The sequence below is a fragment of the Oncorhynchus tshawytscha genome, linkage group LG28, assembly GCF_018296145.1.
Source record: "Oncorhynchus tshawytscha isolate Ot180627B linkage group LG28, Otsh_v2.0, whole genome shotgun sequence".
Classification (NCBI taxonomy): Eukaryota; Metazoa; Chordata; class Actinopteri; order Salmoniformes; family Salmonidae; genus Oncorhynchus; species Oncorhynchus tshawytscha.
This window is the reverse complement of record NC_056456.1, coordinates 26701652-26723343: the sequence shown is the minus strand read 5'-3', so window position 1 is coordinate 26723343 and position 21692 is coordinate 26701652. Positions and strand designations below refer to the sequence as shown.

At 44.9% G+C, this 21692-nt stretch overlaps 1 protein-coding gene across 1 annotated transcript in view; it reads right to left on the bottom strand.

Moving 5' to 3' along the window:
- Window positions 1-3251: 3251 nt before the first annotated feature.
- LOC112226999 (neuropilin-1a) overlaps window positions 3252-21692 on the bottom strand; it is a 70579-nt gene continuing 52138 nt past the window's right edge. The window contains exons 12-18 of the mRNA XM_024391765.2: window positions 17801-17971; window positions 13647-13694; window positions 12318-12464; window positions 11771-12105; window positions 11054-11147; window positions 7002-7055; window positions 3252-6679 (exon numbers count right to left, since the gene is read on the bottom strand). Of these exons, the coding sequence (XP_024247533.1) occupies window positions 6390-6679; window positions 7002-7055; window positions 11054-11147; window positions 11771-12105; window positions 12318-12464; window positions 13647-13694; window positions 17801-17971 (1139 nt within the window). The 3' untranslated portion in view covers window positions 3252-6389. The remainder of the gene's footprint in view (window positions 6680-7001; window positions 7056-11053; window positions 11148-11770; window positions 12106-12317; window positions 12465-13646; window positions 13695-17800; window positions 17972-21692) is intronic.

The following is a 21692-nucleotide window of genomic DNA, read 5'->3' as shown; positions in this document are numbered from 1 at the left end:
ACTCGAGGCCTTAATCGCTACTAAAGGTGCTTCAACGAAGTACTGAGTAAGGGGTATGTAAATGTGATTTCAGTATTTTATTTTAAAATAAATTTGCAAAAATCTCTAAAAACCTGTTTTGCTTTGTCACGATGGAGTATGGTGTATAGATTGATGAGGAGAAGAAAACAGAAAACAGGTTGTAACATAACAAAATGTGGAAAAACTAAAAAAGGGGTCTGATTACTTTCGGAATACACTAGATTGCAAAATAGTTGGGAAGAGATTTCGACGTATTGATTCATGGTGTTTATGGTTTATGAACTGATACACAAAACGACACTGGATTCAAAATGCAGAGTTTTTCCAATTTCAGTTATTATACAAAATTATTGCAACCAATAGAATGTTATATACAGTTGAAGTCGGAAGTTTACAGACACCTTAGCCAAATCGAGTTTTCACAACTCCTGACATTTAATCGTAGCAAAAATTCCCTGTCTTAGGTCAGGGATCACCACTTTATTTCAAGAATGTGAAATGTCAGAATAATAGTAGAGAGAATGATTTATTTCAGCTTTTAATTATTTCAACACATTCCCAGTGGGTCAGAAGATTACGTACACTCAATTAGTATTTGGTAGCATTGCCTTGAAATTGTTTATCTTGGGTCAAACGTTTCAGGTCGCCTTCCACAAGCTTCCCACAATAAGTTGGGTGAATTTTGGCCCATTCCTCCTGACAGAGCTGGTATAACTGAGTCAGGTTTGTAGGCCTCCTTGCTCGCACACGCTTTTTCAGTTCTGCCCACACATTTTCTATAGGACTGAGGTTAGGGCTTTGTGATGGCCACTCCAATACCTTGACTTTGTTGTCCTTAAGCCGTTTTGCCACAACTTTGGAAGTATGCTTGGGGTCATTGTCCATTTGGAAGACCTATATGCGACCAAGCCTTAACTTCCTGACTGATGTCTTGAGATGTTGCTTCAATATATGCACATAATTTTCCTTCCTCCCTCATGTTGCCATCTATTTTGTGAATTGCACCAGTCCCTCCTGCAGCAATGCACACCCACAAAATGATGCTGCCAACCCGGTACTTCACGGTTGGGATGGTATTCTTCGGCTTGCAAGCATCCCCCTTTTTCCTCCAAACCAAACGATGGTCATCATTTTATTTTTATTTTATTTCACCTTCATTTAACCAGGTAGGCAAGTTGAGAACAAGTTCTCATTTACAATTGAAACCTGGCCAAGATAAAGCAAAGCAGTTCGACACATGCAACAACACAGAGTTACACATGGAGTAAAACAAACATACAGTCAATAATACAGTAGAAAAATACGTCTATATACAATGTGAGCAAATGAGATGAGATAAGGGAGGTAAAGGCAAAAAAAAGTCCATGGTGGCGAAGTAAATACAATATAGCAAGTAAAACACTGGAATGGTAGATGTGCAGTGGAAGAATGTGCAAAGTAGAGATAGAAATAATGGTTTGCAAAGGAGCAAAATAAATAAAAATACAGTAGGGGGAGAGGTAGTTGTTTGGGCTAAATTATAGATGGGCTATGTGCAGTTGCAGTAATCTGTGAGCTGCTCTGACAGCTGGTGCTTAAAGCTAGTGAGGGAGATAAGTGTTTCCAGTTTCAGAGATTTTTGTAGTTCGGCCTAACAGTTATTATTGTTTCATCAGACCAGAGGATATTTCTCCAAAAAGTACAATCTTTGTCCCCATGTGCAGTTGCAAACCGTAGTCTGGCTTTTTTATGGCGGTTCTGGAGCAGTGGCTTCTTCCTTGCTGAGCGGCCTTTCAGGTTATGTCAATATAGGACTCGTTTTACTGTGGATATAGATACTTTTGTACCTGTTTCCTCCAGCATCTTCACAAGGTCCTTTGCTGTTGTTCTGGGATTGATTTGCACACCAAAGTACGTTCATCTCTAGGAGACGGAACGAGGCTGCGTGGTCCCATGGTGTTTATACTTGCGTACTATTGTTTATACAGATGAACGTGGTACCTTCAGGCGTTTGGAAATTGCTCCCGAAGATGAACCAGACTTGTGGAGGTCTACCATTTTTTTCTGAGGTCTTGGCTGATTTCTTTTGAAAGACACAGTGACTTGAAATACATCCACAAGTACACCTCCAATTGACTCAAATGATGTCAATTAGCCTATCAGAAGCTTCTAAAGCCATGACATAATTTTATGTAATTTTCCAAGCTGTTTAAAGGCACAGTCAGCTTAGTGTATGTAAACTTCTGACCCACTGGAATTGTGATACAGTGAATTGTATGTGAAATAATCTGTCTTGTGTCATGCACAATTGTAGATGTCCTAACCGACTTGCCAAAACTATAGTTTGTTAACAAGAAATTTGTGGAGTGGTTGATAAATGAGTTTTAATGACTTCAACTTAAGTGTTTGTAAACTTCCGACTTCAATTGTATATAGGAGATACAACCATCGAAGCTCTGCAGATTTTGCTGAGAAGAGACAGAATCATTACATCGTTTTGGTACTGTGCATATGTAGCTTGTTTTTGGTCGCAGGTTCAGGAATGGCTAAAGAATTGTAACATTTACCTGGAGCTAACTCTGCAAATAGCACTGCTGGGTGATTTAAAAAGTCATAGTCAATCGATCAATAATGTAATACTCTTAGCAAAAATGTTTATCTTGAATTTACAATATGTAGAATCTATGAGAAATGAAAGGTTCAGAACTTTTGAGAAACATCACTGCACAGTTGAAAAATAAATGGCAAATAGAATTTGGGTAGTTTGAGGACCGCACATTTCTAATTTGGGTCTTGAGCTGAAAAAGCTTAAGGACCTCTGGTCTATGGTGATATTAAGAATAGCTCTATATCTGATAGCTCTATGGTGATGGTGGCTTTATCAGGACATTTCTCCTTAACCACACACATCTTCTTCGCACATTGGTACAGTATCTCTACCTGTAAACAACTATAAACAACTATACTTTACAGGAACTGAGCTGTGCTGGTAATTCACTGTATTTGATCACGTAATACCCCCAATAACTGTATGTGTGAGAAACTGTAACACACTGACAATGCACTAGATTACTTGATTTGTTGCTATTGATTTGGAGTGGCCCGTCACGTGCAGCATTCTATACAACACCGCCCTCCAGTGTTCAATGTGGATATGACAAAGGACACATTAAAAGGGTACAACTTTGGGTATGTGATGGGGCAACTACACAATTATCACTTTCTCAACCAAAACAACTTGAAATAGTTCATCTTATTCAAACTTTTATTTGATCCAATTCTTTGGAATGTAGTAGTCATTGAACAGAGTCAGAAACAACATAGACAGATGGGTCTTGAAGCTGACCAGGGAGTCAAATGGCACCCTATTCCCTACATCGTGCACTACTTTTGACCAGAGCCCTATGGGTGCACTATATAGGGAATAGAGACATTTGGGACGGAGTCCAAGTAAAGAAACATTACTTGAGTCATTAAGGCCTCAACTGCTTACGTCTTTTTTCTTTTTTTGATCTGGGACTGCAAATTACAGAAGCAGTATTGAAAATCAAACATTTTGTAGAAAAGAAAATGGCACAGACATTTGTGACAGTACAAAAAACACAAGGTGATATAACATACCAAGTTGAACATTACATAAGTAAAGAGACATGTATAGCTTTTTCAATAATGAAAAACATCTCCATAATTGTACATTTCAGAACTATATCATCTGAAACCATATAAAAGAGTTATCTGTAACACTGTCTTATCCTTCTTTTGCTTTCTTTCTCTTTTTTCACAAGTGAATATCATAAACAACACCAAGATCTTTTAAATATATCAGTGCAACATTGTTTTCACATCTAGTGCTGCAGCATCCTTTCCTATTGACGAAGACAACACCAAAACATTATGCCTTTACAAGGGGTGGAACCATAGAAATAGAATGACTCATTTGAATTACAATCATTCTAATCCTATGGAATGTGGAATACTGTTATGAGCTCGAAGCAGAACTATGAAACAGCTGTTTAACTAGCTACCACCGCATGAAGAAAACATGAAGGAATCTAAACATAGAAGCTCATAGACCCCGTCGGAAGGAATAAGCTACATCACATCCATTGATTAAACCTTGGACCTATGTCTTCTCCATTTCATACAGTGCTTTGTTTTGTCTGAACTCTTCACATTAACATTCAATACAGACAAAAAGGAGAGCAAAGAGGATGTAGGCTACAGTACATACAGCATGATGTCACACGGGTCTCTCTCATTCCATCAAGGGCCATCATTCTACCACAGACATGTAGGGACGCTTTCCCAGACGTAGGTTAAGCCTAGTCCAGGACTTGAAAGCATTCTCAACGAGATTCTGAATCTATGTCTGAGAAACTGGCCCATAATGTCCCAGGTATTGTCATAGCATTTTCTTCGTAGAGATGCTTCAGCCACCCAGTCTGTTGTCTGACTACGTCTCAAATAGCACCATATTCCATATATAGTACACTACTTTTATATAGCCCATAGGGCTCTGGTAAAAAGTAGTGCACTCTGTAGGGAATAGGGTGTCATTTTGGACACTTCTTCACTCTCTCCTTGTTAGGCCTTTGTAGCCAATTGTTGCCCCTATTAATAAGGCTCAATACTGATGATCATGGCTGAATCTGAACATCTCTCAAAAGGCCATAACCATTGGCTTTAATAACCCTCATTTCCCAGGCAGCATTGGGGGAGCACCAATGGAACATAACAACACAATGACAGCCAGATAACATTGCCTACCACAAAGAAAGGATACTGCAGCATTTTGTCTCTTTTTATAAAGGCGCTCAAATATATTAAAACCTATGTACAATAAGTTGGATGTGTCATGTGCTATGGAGGGATGGCATGGAATCCTGCCAATCTGACCCTGCTCTCCCAATCTAACGTACTGCTACCAGCCGATGCCTAACGTACTGCATTGATCAGAATCAGACTCTACCAGCCGATGCCTAACATACTGCTATGATCAGAACAGAATCAGACTCCACCAGCCGATGCCTAACGTACTGCTATGATCAGAATCAGACTCTATATGTCGATGCCTAACGTACTGCTATGATCAGAACAGAATCTGACTCTAAAATCAGCACAAAATCAGACTACCAGCCAATACCTAACGTACTGCCATGATCAGAACAGAATCAGACTACCAGCCAATACCTAACGTACTGCCATGATCAGAACAGAATCAGACTACCAGCCGATGCCTAACGTACTGCTATGATCAGAATCAGACTACCAGCCGATGCCTAACGTACTGCTATGATCAGAATCGGACTCTACCAGCTGATGCCTAACGTACTGCTATGATCAGAATCAGACTCTACCAGCCGATGCCTAACGTACTGCTATGATCAGAATCGGACTCTACCAGCTGATGCCTAACTTACTGCTATGATCAGAATCAGACTCTACCAGCTGATGCCTAACGTACTGCTATGATCAGAATCAGACTCTACCAGCTGATGCCTAACGTACTGCTATGATCAGAATCAGACTCTACCAGCTGATGCCTAACGTACTGCTATGATCAGAATCGGACTCTACCAGCTGATGCCTAACGTACTGCTATGATCAGAATCAGACTCTACCAGCTGATGCCTAACGTACTGCTATGATCAGAATCAGACTCTACCAGCCGATGCCTAACGTACTGCTATGATTAGAAGAGAATCAGTGGAGAAAAGGCAACATAAACTTTCAAAAAGGCACTGTGGAACTAGACACAGGTCTAGGGCCAGGGCAAGCACCCTCTGGATGCATACACACATGCATGCACATACACTTGCTCACGCACACACATGCATGCGTACATGCACGCACACACACACACAAACAAGATGCACAAATCGATGCAGACATACAAACTGATAACATGGCCAGCCGAAGAGCCACGTGTCAGGATAGTGAATATACGTTTCTATGCGCTTTCTGTGAATAATAATGACCTCTGATGAAAAATAAAATATCCTATCCTTCCAAAAGAAAAATAACAAAAACATGATAAATATTTCCATCTCAATTGGTCTCATCACCAGCATCTGATTACAGAAAAACAAAGCACGTTGCAAAACAAACAAAAAACAAAACAATAATTTTTGCTGTACACGTTTTATTTATACACAGTGCCCACTACGGGTAGGTTCCTTTCACTGCAGCTCCTGAGAATAGCATGGCTCAGTCACAACCTCCCACCATCACTATAGCCAGCTGCATCCCAAATGCCACCCTATCCCCTACATAGTGCCCTATATAAGGAATAGGACAACACTTGAGTCACAACTCACAACCCTCCGTCCGGTGGTCTAGTTCCTCCAGCTATGAGGCTGCTTGTGTTCTCTTCCCTCAGAGGATGACGCTCACGCCTCTGAGTAGCTGTTCTGTGCATTCAGCTTGCTGTCCTTCTTTAGCTTGACGCCGTCCACCAGCTCAAAGTTATAGTTCTCCAGAGCCGACAAGTTCCTGCTGTCGGACATGTGGCCGTGCGAGCAGGCACAGTAGAGGATGACACCACAGATAGCTCCCAGGAAAACCCCCAGAGCGCTCATAGCGATGATGGTGATGAGAATGGGGTCCAGGGTTTTCAGCATGTTGCCTGGGCCACCCAGCTCACTATTCTCCACTTCCTCTGGGTAGTAGGGCTCCATCGCTGAAATAGAGATGGAAAAAAACACCTTTAGTAGCCTGGGGTGGTCTAGACAAGCAGTTACTACTGCTGTCTTCAAAGCACACATGTACTGTATGCCAGTGCTGGCATGGGTTTGAATCTGGCCCACGTCCTTCTAACACAGCATCTCTCCTCTTTACTTTCTTGTCCCTCTACACTTTAGTTGTTAAGGATGGAAGATCCTGTTAAAACACGTTGACAGTTGGATACATACAGTATATGGCCTAGCATGAGCTCGAATTGAGAATGTTAGAGATTTTTATTTATATTACAAGCTCAATGAGCAGTGAGGTACTGCACTCACGGTATATGCAGATCTCTGTTGGCTGGGACGTAGGAGCCTCTGGTATATCTGGATCTGGAGGAGAAACAAAGTTGTTCTACATCATAAGCAGGATCAGTATTGTAACAAACTACCATTCTGGTTACCTTCCCAAAGATGTCCAGAAGTCCTGGTTGAAGGATTTCACATTTCCTGCCTGTTCCCTTCCAATAGGGTTTGAACCTTAGCAGAGTCAAGGTGGGCAGTGACCAGGGTTGATGGGTGGGAACCCATTTACCGGGATTTACAGCCCAAAACCTCTCCCTTTTCGCGGGATAAATAGCTTTGGGAATCCAGTCAATTATAATAAATTATTTAAATGTATTATTTATATGAACAGCATGGCGTGAAATGTAACTGTTAAATTATATGCACTGTCTAAATCTGGCTTCTCTACAGCCTCTGCATGATGAATCATCAATGCTCAGGGTGGGGACAGACAGCCCATCTCACAACGCTAACCTACTGAGGTTACATTTATAAAAACCTTGGTTAACATAGAGATTCTGGGAACATCAGTAGGTGGGGGGAAATGAACTATATTCTGGTAATCCGAACAATTGAACATATGCAGTGGTACTTAATGAATATGATGTCAGTTTGGTTGTCATCTGAGACATTCTCATCAATGATAAGATGACAAACTCTACAGTGGAAAGTCTACACATCAGAGTTATCGGATTCACATGGAATTGTTGTTCAATTTAAATGTTTGAATATGAAATTATTTGTGACGGGATGAAATGTGATTTTAGCTTCTAAAATGTGAGATGTGGGGTTTCATAAGTTAGGGCTGCTCACTCAGCGATCAAGAGCGACATCATTGATATATACAGAGAAAAGAGTCTGCCCGATAATTGAACCCTGTGGCACCCCCATAGAGACTGCCAGAGGTCCGGACAACAGGCCCTCCGATTTGACACACTGAAGTCTATCTGAGAAGTATTTGGTGAACCAGGCAAGGCAGTCATTTGAGTAACCAAGGCTGTTGAGTCTGCCGATAAGAATGCGGTGATTGACAGAGTTGAAAGCCTTGGCCAGGTCGATAAAGACGGCTGTACAGTACTGTCTTTTATCGATGGCGGTTATGATATCGTTTAGGACCTTGAGCGTGGCTGAGGTGCACCCATGACCAGCTCGGAAACCAGATTGCATAGCGGAGAAGGTACGGTGGGATTCGAAATGGTCGGTGATCTGTTTGTTAACTTGGATTTCGAAGACTTAAGAAAGGCAGGGCAGGATAGATATAGGTCTGTAACAGTTTGGGTCTAGAGTTTCTCCCCCTTTGAAGAGGGGGATGACCACGGCAGCTTTCCAATCTTTAGGAATCTCAGACGATACGAAAGAGAGGTTGAACAGGCTAGTAATATGGGTTGCAACAATTGGGGCGGATAGAAAGAGAGGGTCCAGATTATCTAGCCCATCTTTTTTGTAGGGGTCCAGGTTTTGCAGATCTTCCAGAACATCAGCTATCTGAAGTTGGGTGAAGGAGAAGCAGGGGGCTTGGGCAAGTGGCTGCAGGGGTTGCAGAGCTGTTGGCCTGGGTAGGTGTAGCCAGGTGGAAAGCACAGCCAGCCGTAGAAAAATGCTTATTGAAATTCTTGATTATTGTAGATTTATCAGTGGTGACAGTGTTTCCTAGCCTCAGTGTAGTGGGCAGCTGGGAGGAGGTACTATTATTCTCGATGGACTTTACAGTGTCCCAAAACCTTTTGGAATTTGTGCTACAGGATGCAAATTTCTGTTTGAAAAAGCTAGCTTTTGCTTTCCTAACGGACTGTGTATATTGTTTCCTAACTTCCCTGAAAAGTTGCATATCGTGTGGGCTGTTCAATGCTAATGCAGTACGCCACAGGATGTTTATGTATTGGTCAAGGGCAGTCAAGTCTGGAATGAACTAAGAGCTATACAGTTGAAGTCAGACGTTTACATACACTTAGGTTGGAGTCATTAAAACTTGTTTTTCAACCATTCCACAAATGTCTTGACACAAGTAATTTTTCCAACAATTGTTTACAGACAGATTATTTCACTTATAATTCACTGTATCACAATTCCAGTGGGTCAGAAGTTTACATACACTATGTTGACTTTGCCTTTAAACAGCTTGGAAAAGTCAATTGGAGGTGTACCTGTGGATGTATTTCAAGGCAAAACAATTTCCAAATGCCTGAAGGTACCATGTTCATCTGTACAAACAATAGTACGCAAGTATAAACACTATGGGACCACGCAGCCGTCACACTGCTCAGGAAGGAGATGCATTCTGTCTCCTAGAGATGAACGTACTTTGGTGCGAAAAGTACAAATCAATCCCAGAACAACAGCAAAGGACCTTGTGAAGATGCTGGAGGAAACCGGTACAAAAGTATCTATATCCACAGTAAAAAGAGTCCTATATCGACATAACTTGAAAGGCCGCTCAGCAAGGAAGAAGCCACTGCTCCAAAACCACATTAAAAAGCCAGACTACGGCTTGCAACTGCACATGGGGACAAATATTGTACTTTTTGGAGAAATGTCCTCTGATCTGATGAAACAAAAAATAGAACTGTTTGGCCATAATGACCATTGTTACGTTTGGAGGAAAAAGGGGCAGGCTTGCAAGCCGAAGAACATCATCCCAACCAAGAGGCACGGGGGTGGCAGCATCAGGTTGTGGGGGTGCATTGCTGCAGGAGGGACTGGTACACTTCACGAAATAGATGGCTTCATGAGGAAATAAAATTATGTGGATATATAGATATATAGATATATGGATATATCTCAAGACATCAGTCAGGAAGTTAAAGCTTGGTCGCAAATGGGTCTTCCAAATGGACAATGACCCCAAGCATACTTCCAAAGTTGTGGCAAAATGGCTTAAGGACAACAAAATCAAGGTATTGGCGTGGCCATCACAAAGCCCTAACCTCAACTCAAAAGGCCCGATTGGCCTGAGTGCTACAGAGATGGTTGTCTTTCTGGAAGGTTATCCCATGTCCACAGAGGAACTCTAGAGCTCTGTCAGAGTGACCATCGGGTTCTTGGTCACCTCCCTTCCTCAGTTTGTCCGGGTGGCCAGCTCTAGGAAGAGTCTTGGTGGTTCCAAACTTCTTCCATTTAAGAATGATGGAGGCCACCCTGTTCTTGGGGACCTTCAATGCTGCAGACATTTTTTGGTAGCCTTCCCCAGATCTGTGCCTCGACACAATGCTGTCTCGTGGCTCTATGGACAATTCTTTCGACCTCATGGCTTGGGTTTTGCTCTGACATGCACTGTCAACTGTGGGACCTTATATAGACAGCTGTGAGCCTTTCCAATCATGTCCAATCAATTGAATTTACCACAGGTGGACTTCAATCAAGTTGTAGAAACATCTCAAGGATGATCAATGGAAACAGGATGCACCTGTGCAGAATTTCTCATCTGTAAATAAGGTATTTCTGTTTGTTTTTTTATAAATAACTTTGCAAAAATGTATAAAAACCCGTTTTCGCTTTGTCCTTATGGGGTATCGTGTGTAATATTTTATTATTAAGGCTGTAACGTAACAAAATGTCCTTAAATTGAACTGGTATACTTTTTTTTGTATATAAATTTACAAAAATGTCTAAACCTGTTTTTGCTTTGTCATTATGGGGTATTGTGTCTAGATTGCTGAGGTATTTTATTATATTGAATCAATTTAGAATAAGGCTGTAACGTAACAAAATGTGGAAAAAGTCAAGGGGTCTGAATACTTTCCGAAGGCACTGCCTATTGAAAATTGCTCTATTGGCTTTTTTGGACTTGGTCTCATTAAATGTCTTTAATGTAGGGCTCATAAAATGCATTTAATGTATGGCTCATCAGGCCCAGGTAGCATCAGGCTTGATTTAAAAAAAATCAAAGCTCTAATCAAATCCAGACATAGGCCTATTTATATTCTTTTGAATGGCACTTCCAGTTTTGGCGGGAAATACTGTGTTACCCGGGAAAAAAGTTATTTATTCTCAGGATTGAACATTTGCAAAATACCAGGAAAATATTCAACACTAGCAGTGACACTTACCCTTACACTCCTCTGGTGTGAGTCCATCCAGGATCTTTATATTGTCCAGCGCGATGTGTCCTGTGCTCCTGTCTCCCACTCCCTCAATCACCACCTAGGAACAACAACACAAACACACAGGTGAAATACTGCTACATATTGCATTACTTTTGACCAGGGACCATACTGCTCTTGTCAACAGTAGCACACTACTGTATATAGGGAATAGGGTGGCATTTGGAACGTAACCTAGGTCTAAGAGGTTCATAACCTAGGTCTAAGAAGCTCGTAACCTAGGCCTAAGATGCCCGTAACCTACAGATGTAAGATCTTAATTTGATCACCCTGTTGCAGGAGACATTTCCTGCAATGCAGGACATTTAAAACTTTTAGTGTATTTGAGGTTTAAAAAGGCTTCTGAAGTTTGTACTTTCCACTTTAAAATTTGATTTTACCATATGAAAAAATGTTTCAACCCCCCAGAAAATGTCCATTAATTAACTTGGATGCCTGATGAAGACCTAAGGGTCAAAACATTGTGTAAATAAAATCACCTGGGAGCACGAACAGCATTGTGCAGCGGTTCCTTTTTTATTGCATTTTTTATTAATTATATTACACATAATAATTCACTTTTCCTGTTGCTGCAGGATTTTTTTCCTGCTGGAGCAAACTGGCTCAAATTAAGATCCTACATCTGTATTTCAAAGAGACTCGTAACCTAGCCTAGTGCTTTACCTCATATGGTGTGCTGGAGTGGGGCACCAACAGCCGTCCCTCCCTCCATCTGCTGCCCTGGTGTCCACTGACGGTCCAGAGTAGTGCCTCCGCCCGCCCCTCCTCTGTCTGTCTCCTCTGTTTGATGTGCAGGGTGCCAGCGTGCTCCCCGAAAATGTGGTACCAGAAGGACACACACAGGTTCGTGTCTGGGGCGGTGACAGGCAGGCTGGCTAGGCGTGCCACCCTCTCCTCCACCTCGTCCTCCTCCTGCTCGTCCTCCTCCTGCTCGTCCTCCTCCTCTTCCATTTCGGTCTCAGCAGCCAGCTGCATGTAGATGAAGTTCCCTGGAACTCCTGTAGAGGACAGTAAGAGACAAGCTAAGAGACAAGTGAAGTATTTTCTGAGTCCATGTTCATTGTGTTAGTCCTTATTTACTACAGTGTGTGTGTGTGTGTGTGTGTTTGTGTGTGTGTGTGTGTGTGTGTGTCAGTGTGTGTGTGTGTGTGTGTGTGTGTGTGTGCGCGTGTGTGTACTCTGTTCTCTGTTCTCTTCTCCTCCCACCCACCTGTGTGGTCCAGGTTGGGCCCTTTGTGGACGGTGGGGGCCCCGCTGGTCTGAATCATCCACTCAGCACCAGTATCCTTCTCCAGTGTCCAGCCACAGAACGACGGGTTGCCCGCCCAGCCAAAGTCACAAGCAAACCACAGGTACTCTGGAAAAGAGGTCAACCTTGTAAGTAACAATGCTCGTTTCCTCTGGCTAAGTGTAACTATTCTACACAATGTGAAAAGAGGGTGAGGTAAGGAAGTGAAAACATGTCATTTCTAATTTCCTAAAAACAATTTAAACTTCCACTACCATGAAAATACTTTCGCACTGCTGAGGCAACCCCATAATTTTTCTTAAGAAAAATTACAATTTCTAGTTTCCTTACAGTCTCTTGAAAGCACTCAAACTTAGATACAGTATTTCATTTTTGACTAAAGAAAGATTCACAGAATGAAGGAACCTTCCAGAGGGAAGGAAGGAGTGAAGGAACCTTCCAGAGAGAAGGAAGAGTGAAGGAACCTTCCAGAGAGAAGGAAGGAGTGAAGGGACCTTCCAGAGAGAAGGAAGGAGTGAAGGAACCTTCCAGAGGGAAGGAAGAGTGAAGGGACCTTCCAGAGGGAAGGAAGAGTGAAGGGACCTTCCAGAGGGAAGGAAGAGTGAAGGGACCTTCCAGATGGAAGGAAGAGTGAAGGGACCTTCCAGAGAGAAGGGAGGAGTGCCATCAGAACAGAACAGCGTTGAAGACCAAACCATTTCCAGACCGTACACTACGAGACACTATGCCAGCTCTGCACAGTAACCCTGTGGGCCCTGGGCAAAAGTAGTGCACTATAAAGGGAATAGGGGGCTATTTTGGGCAAAACGTTACACGGTGGTGATTAACCAACGCATCCAAATGAATGCTATTGCTATAAATACCAAGAGTTTTTGTTTAGACGTTGCTGTAGCAGTCAGAGAATAAGTAACTGTTGTTTTGCCCTCTGGTTGTTGACATATGACCCCTTTACTCAGTTCATTGAAACCCAATATTCCTGTTTCTGTAGTTCAGTTTTTTCCATCTCAAAGCCAAAGACTGGTTGCTGGTCAACAGTTATAAAGGGAATTTCAAATCAAATTTGATTTGGGAGCAACCTGCTGAAAGTAGACTAATGTAGAACAGTAATGGAAATGTTCCTTCTCTTTTGTGCCTGGTTGCCAGATCTGTTTGTCCTTTAGCCAACACCACTGTTGGTCTATGTCATACCCAACATGCTAACAAACAACAGAGGAGTGGGCCAAAGCACAGAGAGAGAGAGATGGATGGATGGATGAAGTGAATGAGGCGGTACTTTATGGGCATTCTCACCTGGCACAAGCTCTTCCTCCAGGGTTGGGTCTGCCAATGTGGTGCCACCTGTCAGACACAGACGGGCACAGTCAGGGATGCAAACAAAATAGATCCTGTAGATAGATAGAGGTTGTTAGTGGAGAAGGAGGGATGGCGAGAGAGAGGTCATGAGCAGATGAGCTCCCACATTGTTCAGCATGTTTTAAAAAATAGTTACATTTAGAGTTAAACAAACAGAGATTTTTTTGGCAGGGACGTATACAGGATGCTACCCTAAACAACATAACCTTCACTCCAAATCAAAACTCTAAACCTACAACCTGATTTTGGATGGAATTACCTGGAATTACCTGGAATGCTTCTTACACCAAGGATTATTATTCCCAAACGGTACAGAAAATGCTCTGTCAAACAAACAGAAACCTGAAAACACCATCCAACCTGGAACTTAGTGAGTAATGCTTAGTCTGAAGCTATTTTTTACTTTCAAAAGCCAAGAAGAAAAATACATGACAATGATATATTTTACTTTATAAGGACTGAATGCTAATGCTACAAAGCTTGCTAGGACAAAGAGATACAACTTCAATTATCACTGATGAGTGAAGCGAGAGGTTTCAAAGCCCTTGAGCCCAACAATGGCAGGAGAGCCCCAACCAAATGGAGAGGCCTTAGAAGCACCCTCCTGCTGCTCAGAGGTAATTAAAATACAGTACCATTTGAATGTAAAGAATAATAAGACAAGAAAATAGTACAAAATTAACCTCTTTATGCAAAATCAAGAGACAATTTTCGCTGACTATTATAAAAATGGGAACATAAGCAACCTTATCTTCCACACAGACCCTCCCCTGGCATGGTGCAGTGCTATATTAACACAGTACCCCTCTGTTAAGAGGGGGGGGGGGTGTTACCGATTGGTGGAAACTCAGGATACTAGACAACGAGGACTCGGAGTGAGCTAATAGTCTGGAACAGTAATGGTACAGGGCAACCGCAAACGGTTTCAGATGGACTTTCACCTAATCTAAGAAATAGCTCAGCAGGAGGAGCTCTCCCTTGAGAAAGATACCCCCAACCCAAGAGGGTCAGACCTCTTCATAACATAACCCCACAGACGAGCAAACCCATGCAGAAAGTCAACCTCCCAGCACAGAGTACTACGCCCTCATTGAAATGAGGGAGAAATTCACCGAGCTGGAGGTAAGGCAGGTGGAGCTAGAACAGCAGGTGATTACACCCCAGTCAGCACAGACCTAGACAACAGTCCAGCACAACAACACCCCCTTAACTAGACCTGGAGAGCTGGAGGTGGAGAGAGACATATCTGCACTCTGGACTGTAGTGAGACAACTTCAACAGGAGAAGAGCAGGAGCAGGAGAACAGAGCACTAGAGGAGAGGATCAGACTGCTGGAGGAGAGGGTAAGGGGAATGGGGTGTGACAGACAACCCATTAGCGAGGTGGTCACCCCCCACAGAGAAGCCAGCAGAACAGCCCACCTCAGCTCCCGACAAAAGTCTCGACACCACAGCAGAACAGTCCACCCCAGACCTTGACCACGTCAACAACCCAGCGAGACAGACAAATGAAGAACCCCAAGCTCAGGGGATGTCACCCCCTCTGAGCACCCCCCCCTGTCAGCCACCCTGATAGCCCTCCTGACACCCCCCCCACACCCACTGAGGACATACACAAGACACAGATTGTTCTCCTTATGGACTCAAACAAAAAATATATACAAGAGAGAAAAAAAGGAGTGTCTAAACTCTGGTGTCCAAACACCCAGCGCGCCCTAGACCTTCTGTCTGAGGACCAACTAGGTTCACCCAGCGTGCCCTAGACCTTCTGTCTGAGGACCAACTAGGTTTAGCCAGCGTGCCCTAGACCTTCTGTCTGAGGACAAACTAGGTTCACCCAGCGTGCCCTAGACCTTCTGTCTGAGGACCAACTAGGTTTAGCCAGCGTGCCCTAGACCTTCTGTCTGAGGACCAACTAGGTTCACCCAGCGTGCCCTAGACCTTCTGTCTGAGGACCAATTATGTTCACCCAGCGTGCCCTAGACCTTCTGTCTGATGACCAACTAGGTTCACCCAGCGCGCCTTAGACCTTCTGTCTGAGGACCAACTAGGTTCACCCAGCGTGCCCTAGACCTTCTGTCTGAGGACCAACTAGGTTCACCCAGCGTGCCCTAGACCTTCTGTCTGAGGACCAACTAGGTTCACCCAGCGTGCCCTAGACCTTCTGTCTGATGACCAACTAGGTTCACCCAGCGTGCCCTAGACCTTCTGTCTGAGGACCAACTAGGTTCACCCAGCGTGCCCTAGACCTTCTGTCTGAGTTCCAATTATGTTCACCCAGTGTGCCCTAGACCTTCTGTCTGAGGACCAACTAGGTTCACCCAGCGTGCCCTAGACCTTCTGTCTGAGGACCAATTATGTTCACCCAGCGTGCCCTAGACCTTCTGTCTGATGACAAACTAGGTTCACCCAGCGCGCCTTAGACCTTCTGTCTGAGGACCAACTAGGTTCACCCAGCGTGCCCTAGACCTTCTGTCTGAGGACCAGCTAGGTTCACCCAGCATGCCCTAGACCTTCTGTCTGAGGACCAACTAGGTTCACCCAGCGTGCCCTAGACCTTCTGTCTGAGGACCAATTGTGTTCACCCAGTGTGCCCTAGACCTTCTGTCTGATGACCAACTAGGTTCACCCAGCGCGCCCTAGACCTTCTGTCTGAGGACATACTAGGTTCACCCAGCGCGCCCTAGACCTTCTGTCTGAGGACCAACTAGGTTCACCCAGCGTGCCCTAGACGTTCTGTCTGAGGACCAACTAGGTTCACCCAGCGTGCCCTAGAACTTCTGTCTGAGGACCAACTAGGTTCACCCAGCGTGCCCTAGACCTTCTGTCTGAGGACCAATTATGTTCACCCAGCGTGCCCTAGACCTTCTGTCTGATGACCAACTAGGTTCACCCAGCGCGCCCTAGACCTTCGGTCTGAGGAACAACTAGGTTCACCCAGTGCGCCCTAGACCTTCTGTATGAGGACCAACTAGGTTCACCCAGCGCGCCTTAGACCTTCTGTCTGAGGACCAACTAGGTTCACCCAGTGTGCCCTAGACCTTCTGTCTGAGGACCAATTAGGTTCACCCAGCGTGCCCTAGACCTTCTGTATGAGGACCAACTAGGTTCACCCAGCGCGCCTTAGACCTTCTGTCTGAGGACCAACTAGGTTCACCCAGCGTGCCCAAGACCTTCTGTCTGAGGACCAACTAGGTTCACCCAGCGTGCCCTAGACCTTCTGTCTGAGGACCAACTAGGTTCACCCAGCGCGCCCTAGACCTTCTGTCTGAGGACCAACTAGGGTCACCCAGCCACATATTAATACACACAGGCACAAACCACCTGAGAGCACAGCAGGAAAGGGTGGCCACAGTACTCAAGGGAGTGATTGAAAAAGCGTCTTCTACTTTGCCCATCCTGCTACCATACAGTGGTAAACGCAAGTATTTCCTGTGACTTTGCCTCAAAATCAAATGTTTACCTGGCCCACCACTCCACCAGGGACTTGAACAGCCTTTATGACCAGGCCCACCTATACAAGGCAGCAGTGTCCACCTTCGCTCAGACCCTAAAGGACATTGCTCTCAAACGCAGCCCCAAACTTCTGACCCACTGGGAATGTGATGAAAGAAATTAAAGCTGAAATAAAACATTCTCTCTACTATTATTCTGACATTTCACATTCTTAAAATAAACTGGTGATCCTAACTGACCTAAGACAGGGAATTTTTACTAGGATTAAATGTCAGGAATTGTGAAAAACTGAGTTTAAATATGTAAACTTCCAACTTCAGCTGTATATACATAATGCCATTTGAACTGTCTTTATTCTTTTGGAACTTCTGTGAGTGTAATGTTTACTGTTAATTTCACGTTAGTTTATTATCTACTTCACTTGCTTTGGCAATGTAAACATATGTTTCCCATGCCAATAAAGCCCTTTGAATTGAATGGGGGGTTGTGAGTGAGTGAGTGAGTGAGTGAGTGAGTGAGTGAGTGAGTGAGTGGGTGGGTGGGTGGGTGGGTGGGTGAGTGAGTGAGTGAGTGAGTGAGTGAGAGAGAGAGAGAGAGAGAGAGAGAGAGAGAGAAAAGGAGGGTGGTGGTCACCACCTGTTGTGTCATAGTCCTCCCCTCCTCCTGTTCCACTGTGACAGCTGGCCTCCTGGTCGTCACACTCTGACGTCAGGGTGGGCATGGTCACAGATGCGGTTGTGGTGGCAGCGAACGTGGTTACAGCAAACATGGTTGCTACAGCCGTGGTCAGTGGGAGAGTTGTGGGCTCTGGAGGTAGAGAGAAGTAAAGAGAGAGAGAGTGAGTTGGTCCCCAACCAAGGAGGGTCTACAGCAGCACCTATATCTTCTGCATAGATTCTGTCAGACTTGGGCCCTGACAGTAAATCTCAGGAAGACAAAAATAATGGTGTTCCAAAAAATTATATCTAGACACCGTTGCCCTAGAGCACACAAAAAACTATATATACCTCGGCCTAAACATCAACGCCACAGGTAACTTCCACAAAGCTGTGAACGATCTGAGAGACAAGGCAAGAAGGGCCTTTTATGGTATCAAAAGGAACATAAAATTTGACATCCCAATTAGGATCTGGCTAAAAATACTTCAGTTATAGAACCCATTGCCCTTTATGGTTGTGAGGTCTGGGGTCCGCTCACCAACCAAGAATTCACAATATTGGACAAACACCAAATTGAGATTCTGCATGCAGAATTCTGCAAAAATATCCCCAGTGTACAATGTAAAACACCAAATAATGCATGCAGAGCAGAATTGGGCCGATACCTGCTAATGATCCAAATCCAGAAAAGAGACGTTAAATTCTTCAACCACCTAAAAGGAAGCGATTCCCAAACCTTCCATAACAAAGCCATCACCTACATAGAGATGAACCTGGAGAAGAGTCCTCTAAGCAAGCTGGTCCTGGGGCTCTGTTCACAAACACACCCTGCAGAGTCCCAGGACAGCAACACAATTAGACCCAACCAAATCATGAGAAAACAAAAATATAATTACTTGACAAACTGGAAATAATTTACAAAAAATAACAGAACAAACTAGAATGCTATTTGGCCCTAAACAGAGAGTATACAGTAGCAGAATACGTGACCAATGTGACTGACCCACAATTAAGGAAATCTTTGACAATGTACAGACTCAGGGAGCATAGCCTTGCTATTGAGAAAGTCCACCGTAGGCAGACCTGGCTCTCAAGAAAAGACAGCCTATGTGCACACTGCCCACAAAATGAAGTGGAAACTGAGCTGCACTTCCCAACCTCCTGCCAAATGTATGCTCATATTAGAGACACATAGAATTTGAAAACAAATCAAATTTTGATAAACTAAAATACCACACGCAGCAAGATTTGTGACCTGTTGCCACAAGAATTGGGCAACGCGTGAATAACAAACACCATTATAAAAACAACCTATATTTATGTTTATTTATAAATAAATAATGGGACATTTGAAATGTCTTTATTCTTTTTGAACTTTGGTGAGAGTAATATTTACTGTTTATTTTTTATTGTTTAACTTTTCTTTGATCTATTTCACTTGCTTTAGCAATGTAAACACATGTTTCCCATGCCAATAAAGCTATGAAATTGAAATGAAATTGGGTGAGAGAGGATAAGAATCCTTCAGGGAAATGATACCTCTGCTGTAGCAAGCAGACCGTCTACAGGTCAACCTTCTGTGATTGGATTAGGGGATATGGGGTTTTAGATGGCAATGTGCCTGACATGGTGACACCAAGCAGGCTTCCAGGCCACATGGTCTGGGTGGAGATAGGAAATGATTCAGTAACATGAGACTATGGAGAGAGGCTGGTAGCTACTGGTAGCACGATCACCACAGATAAACCCTAGTCCGACGCAGGCAGAGAGTGGTGGAACAGAGGGTTTGAAATAAAGGTGTGAAGGTGATTTGGAAAATGAATTGGAGTAGATTGCTCATAGTCAATTTTCCAATGCGCGTGTGTGTGTGTGTGTGTGTGTGCCCGCTCCCTAGTAAGTGTGTACATGCAGATGCTCTTTGATGTGGAGATTGTATTGATTTGGGACAGATCAAAGAAGTTGGAGCATGTAAGCAGCCAGCCACACTCTTCTTCTTCTTTCATTTTTTTACATTTATCAGACGATGTTATCCAGAGTGACTTACCGGAGCAATTATGGTTAGGTGCCAGGCCACTTGACTGGTGCAAGCTCAAGGGCACGTCAACAGGTTTTTCACCTAGTCGGCTCGGGGATTTGAATGAGAAACCTTTCGCTTACTATCCCAATGCTCTTAACTACTACCCTACCTGCCACCCATTCCACCACCTCTCCCCAACTCCACCGTCTGATTCTTATCCTCCTCCTTATCCTCATACCAGACACAGATATCCCCAACCCTCAGTCACCCACCCACTATGACTGGTCCACCTCCCCTCTCTCACCCTCCCACTATGACTGGTCCACCTCCCCTCCCTCACCCTCCCACAATGACGGGTCCACCTCCCCTCCCTCCCTCTATGACTGGTCCACCTCCTCTCCCTCCCTCACCCACCCTCCCACTACGACTGGTCCACCTCCCCTCCGTCACCCACCCTCCCACTATGACTGGTACACCTCCCCTCCCTCACCCTCCCACTATGACTGGTCTACCTCCCCTCCCTCACCCTCCCACTATGACTGGTCTACCTCCCCTCCCTCACCCTCCCACAATGACTGGTCTACCTCCTCTCCCTCCCTCACCCACCCTCCCACTACGACTGGTCCACCTCCCCTCTGTCACCCACCCTCCCACTATGACTGGTACACCTCCCTCCCCCACCCTCCCACTATGACTGGTACACCTCCCCTCCCTCACCCTCCCACTATGACTGGTCTACCTCCCCTCCCTCACCCTCCCACTATGACTGGTCTACCTCCCCTCCCTCACCCTCCCACAATGACTGGTCTACCTCCTCTCCCTCCCTCACCCACCCTCCCACTACGACTGGTCCACCTCCCCTCCGTCACCCACCCTCCCACTATGACTGGTACACCTCCCCTCCCCCACCCTCCCACTATGACTGGTACACCTCCCCTCCCTCACCCTCCCACTATGACTGGTCTACCTCCCCTCCCTCACCCTCCCACTATGACTGGTCTACCTCCCCTCCCTCACCCTCCCACAATGACTGGTCGACCTCCCCTCCTTCATCCCCCTCCCACTATGACTGGTACACCCCCTCCCTCACTCTCCCAATATGACTGGTCCATCTCCCCTCCCTCACCATCCCACTATGACTGGTCTACCTCCCCTCCCTCACCCACCTTCCCACTATGACTGGTCCACCTCCCCTCCCTCACCATCCCACTATGACTGGTACACCCCCTCATCCACCCTCCCACTATGACTGGTACACCCCCCTCCCTCACCCTCCCACTATGACTGGTCTACCTCCCCTCATCCACCCTCCCACTATGACTGGTCCACCTCCCCTCACCCACCCTCCCACTATGACTGGTCTACCTCCCCTCCCTCACCCATCCTCCCACTATGACTGGTCCACCTCCCCTCCCTCACCCTCCCACTATGACTGGTCCACTTCCCCTCCCTCACCCACCCACTGTGATTGGTCCACCTCCCCTCCCTCACCCATCGACTATGACTGGTCCACCTCCCCTCCCTCACCCTCCCACTATGACTGGTGCACCTCCCCTCCCTCACCCACCGACTATGACTGGTCCACCGCCCCTCCCTCACCAACCCACTGTGACTGGTCCATCCCCCCTCCCCCTCCAGCCCAGTCAGGGTAGCCTGCTCTGGCACGCGTCAGCCTTTCATGTCTTTTATGTCCTAACCCTCCCACATAACACATAGCACATAACACACTCATTACACTTCCCACACTGACTGACAGGCAGGGTACAGTATACGACTGTCATCAAGCATGCAGCAAAGGCTAAATGCCCAAGTCTTGCCACTAACGCAGGTCTAGGGTCTGTAGTTAGGAGTA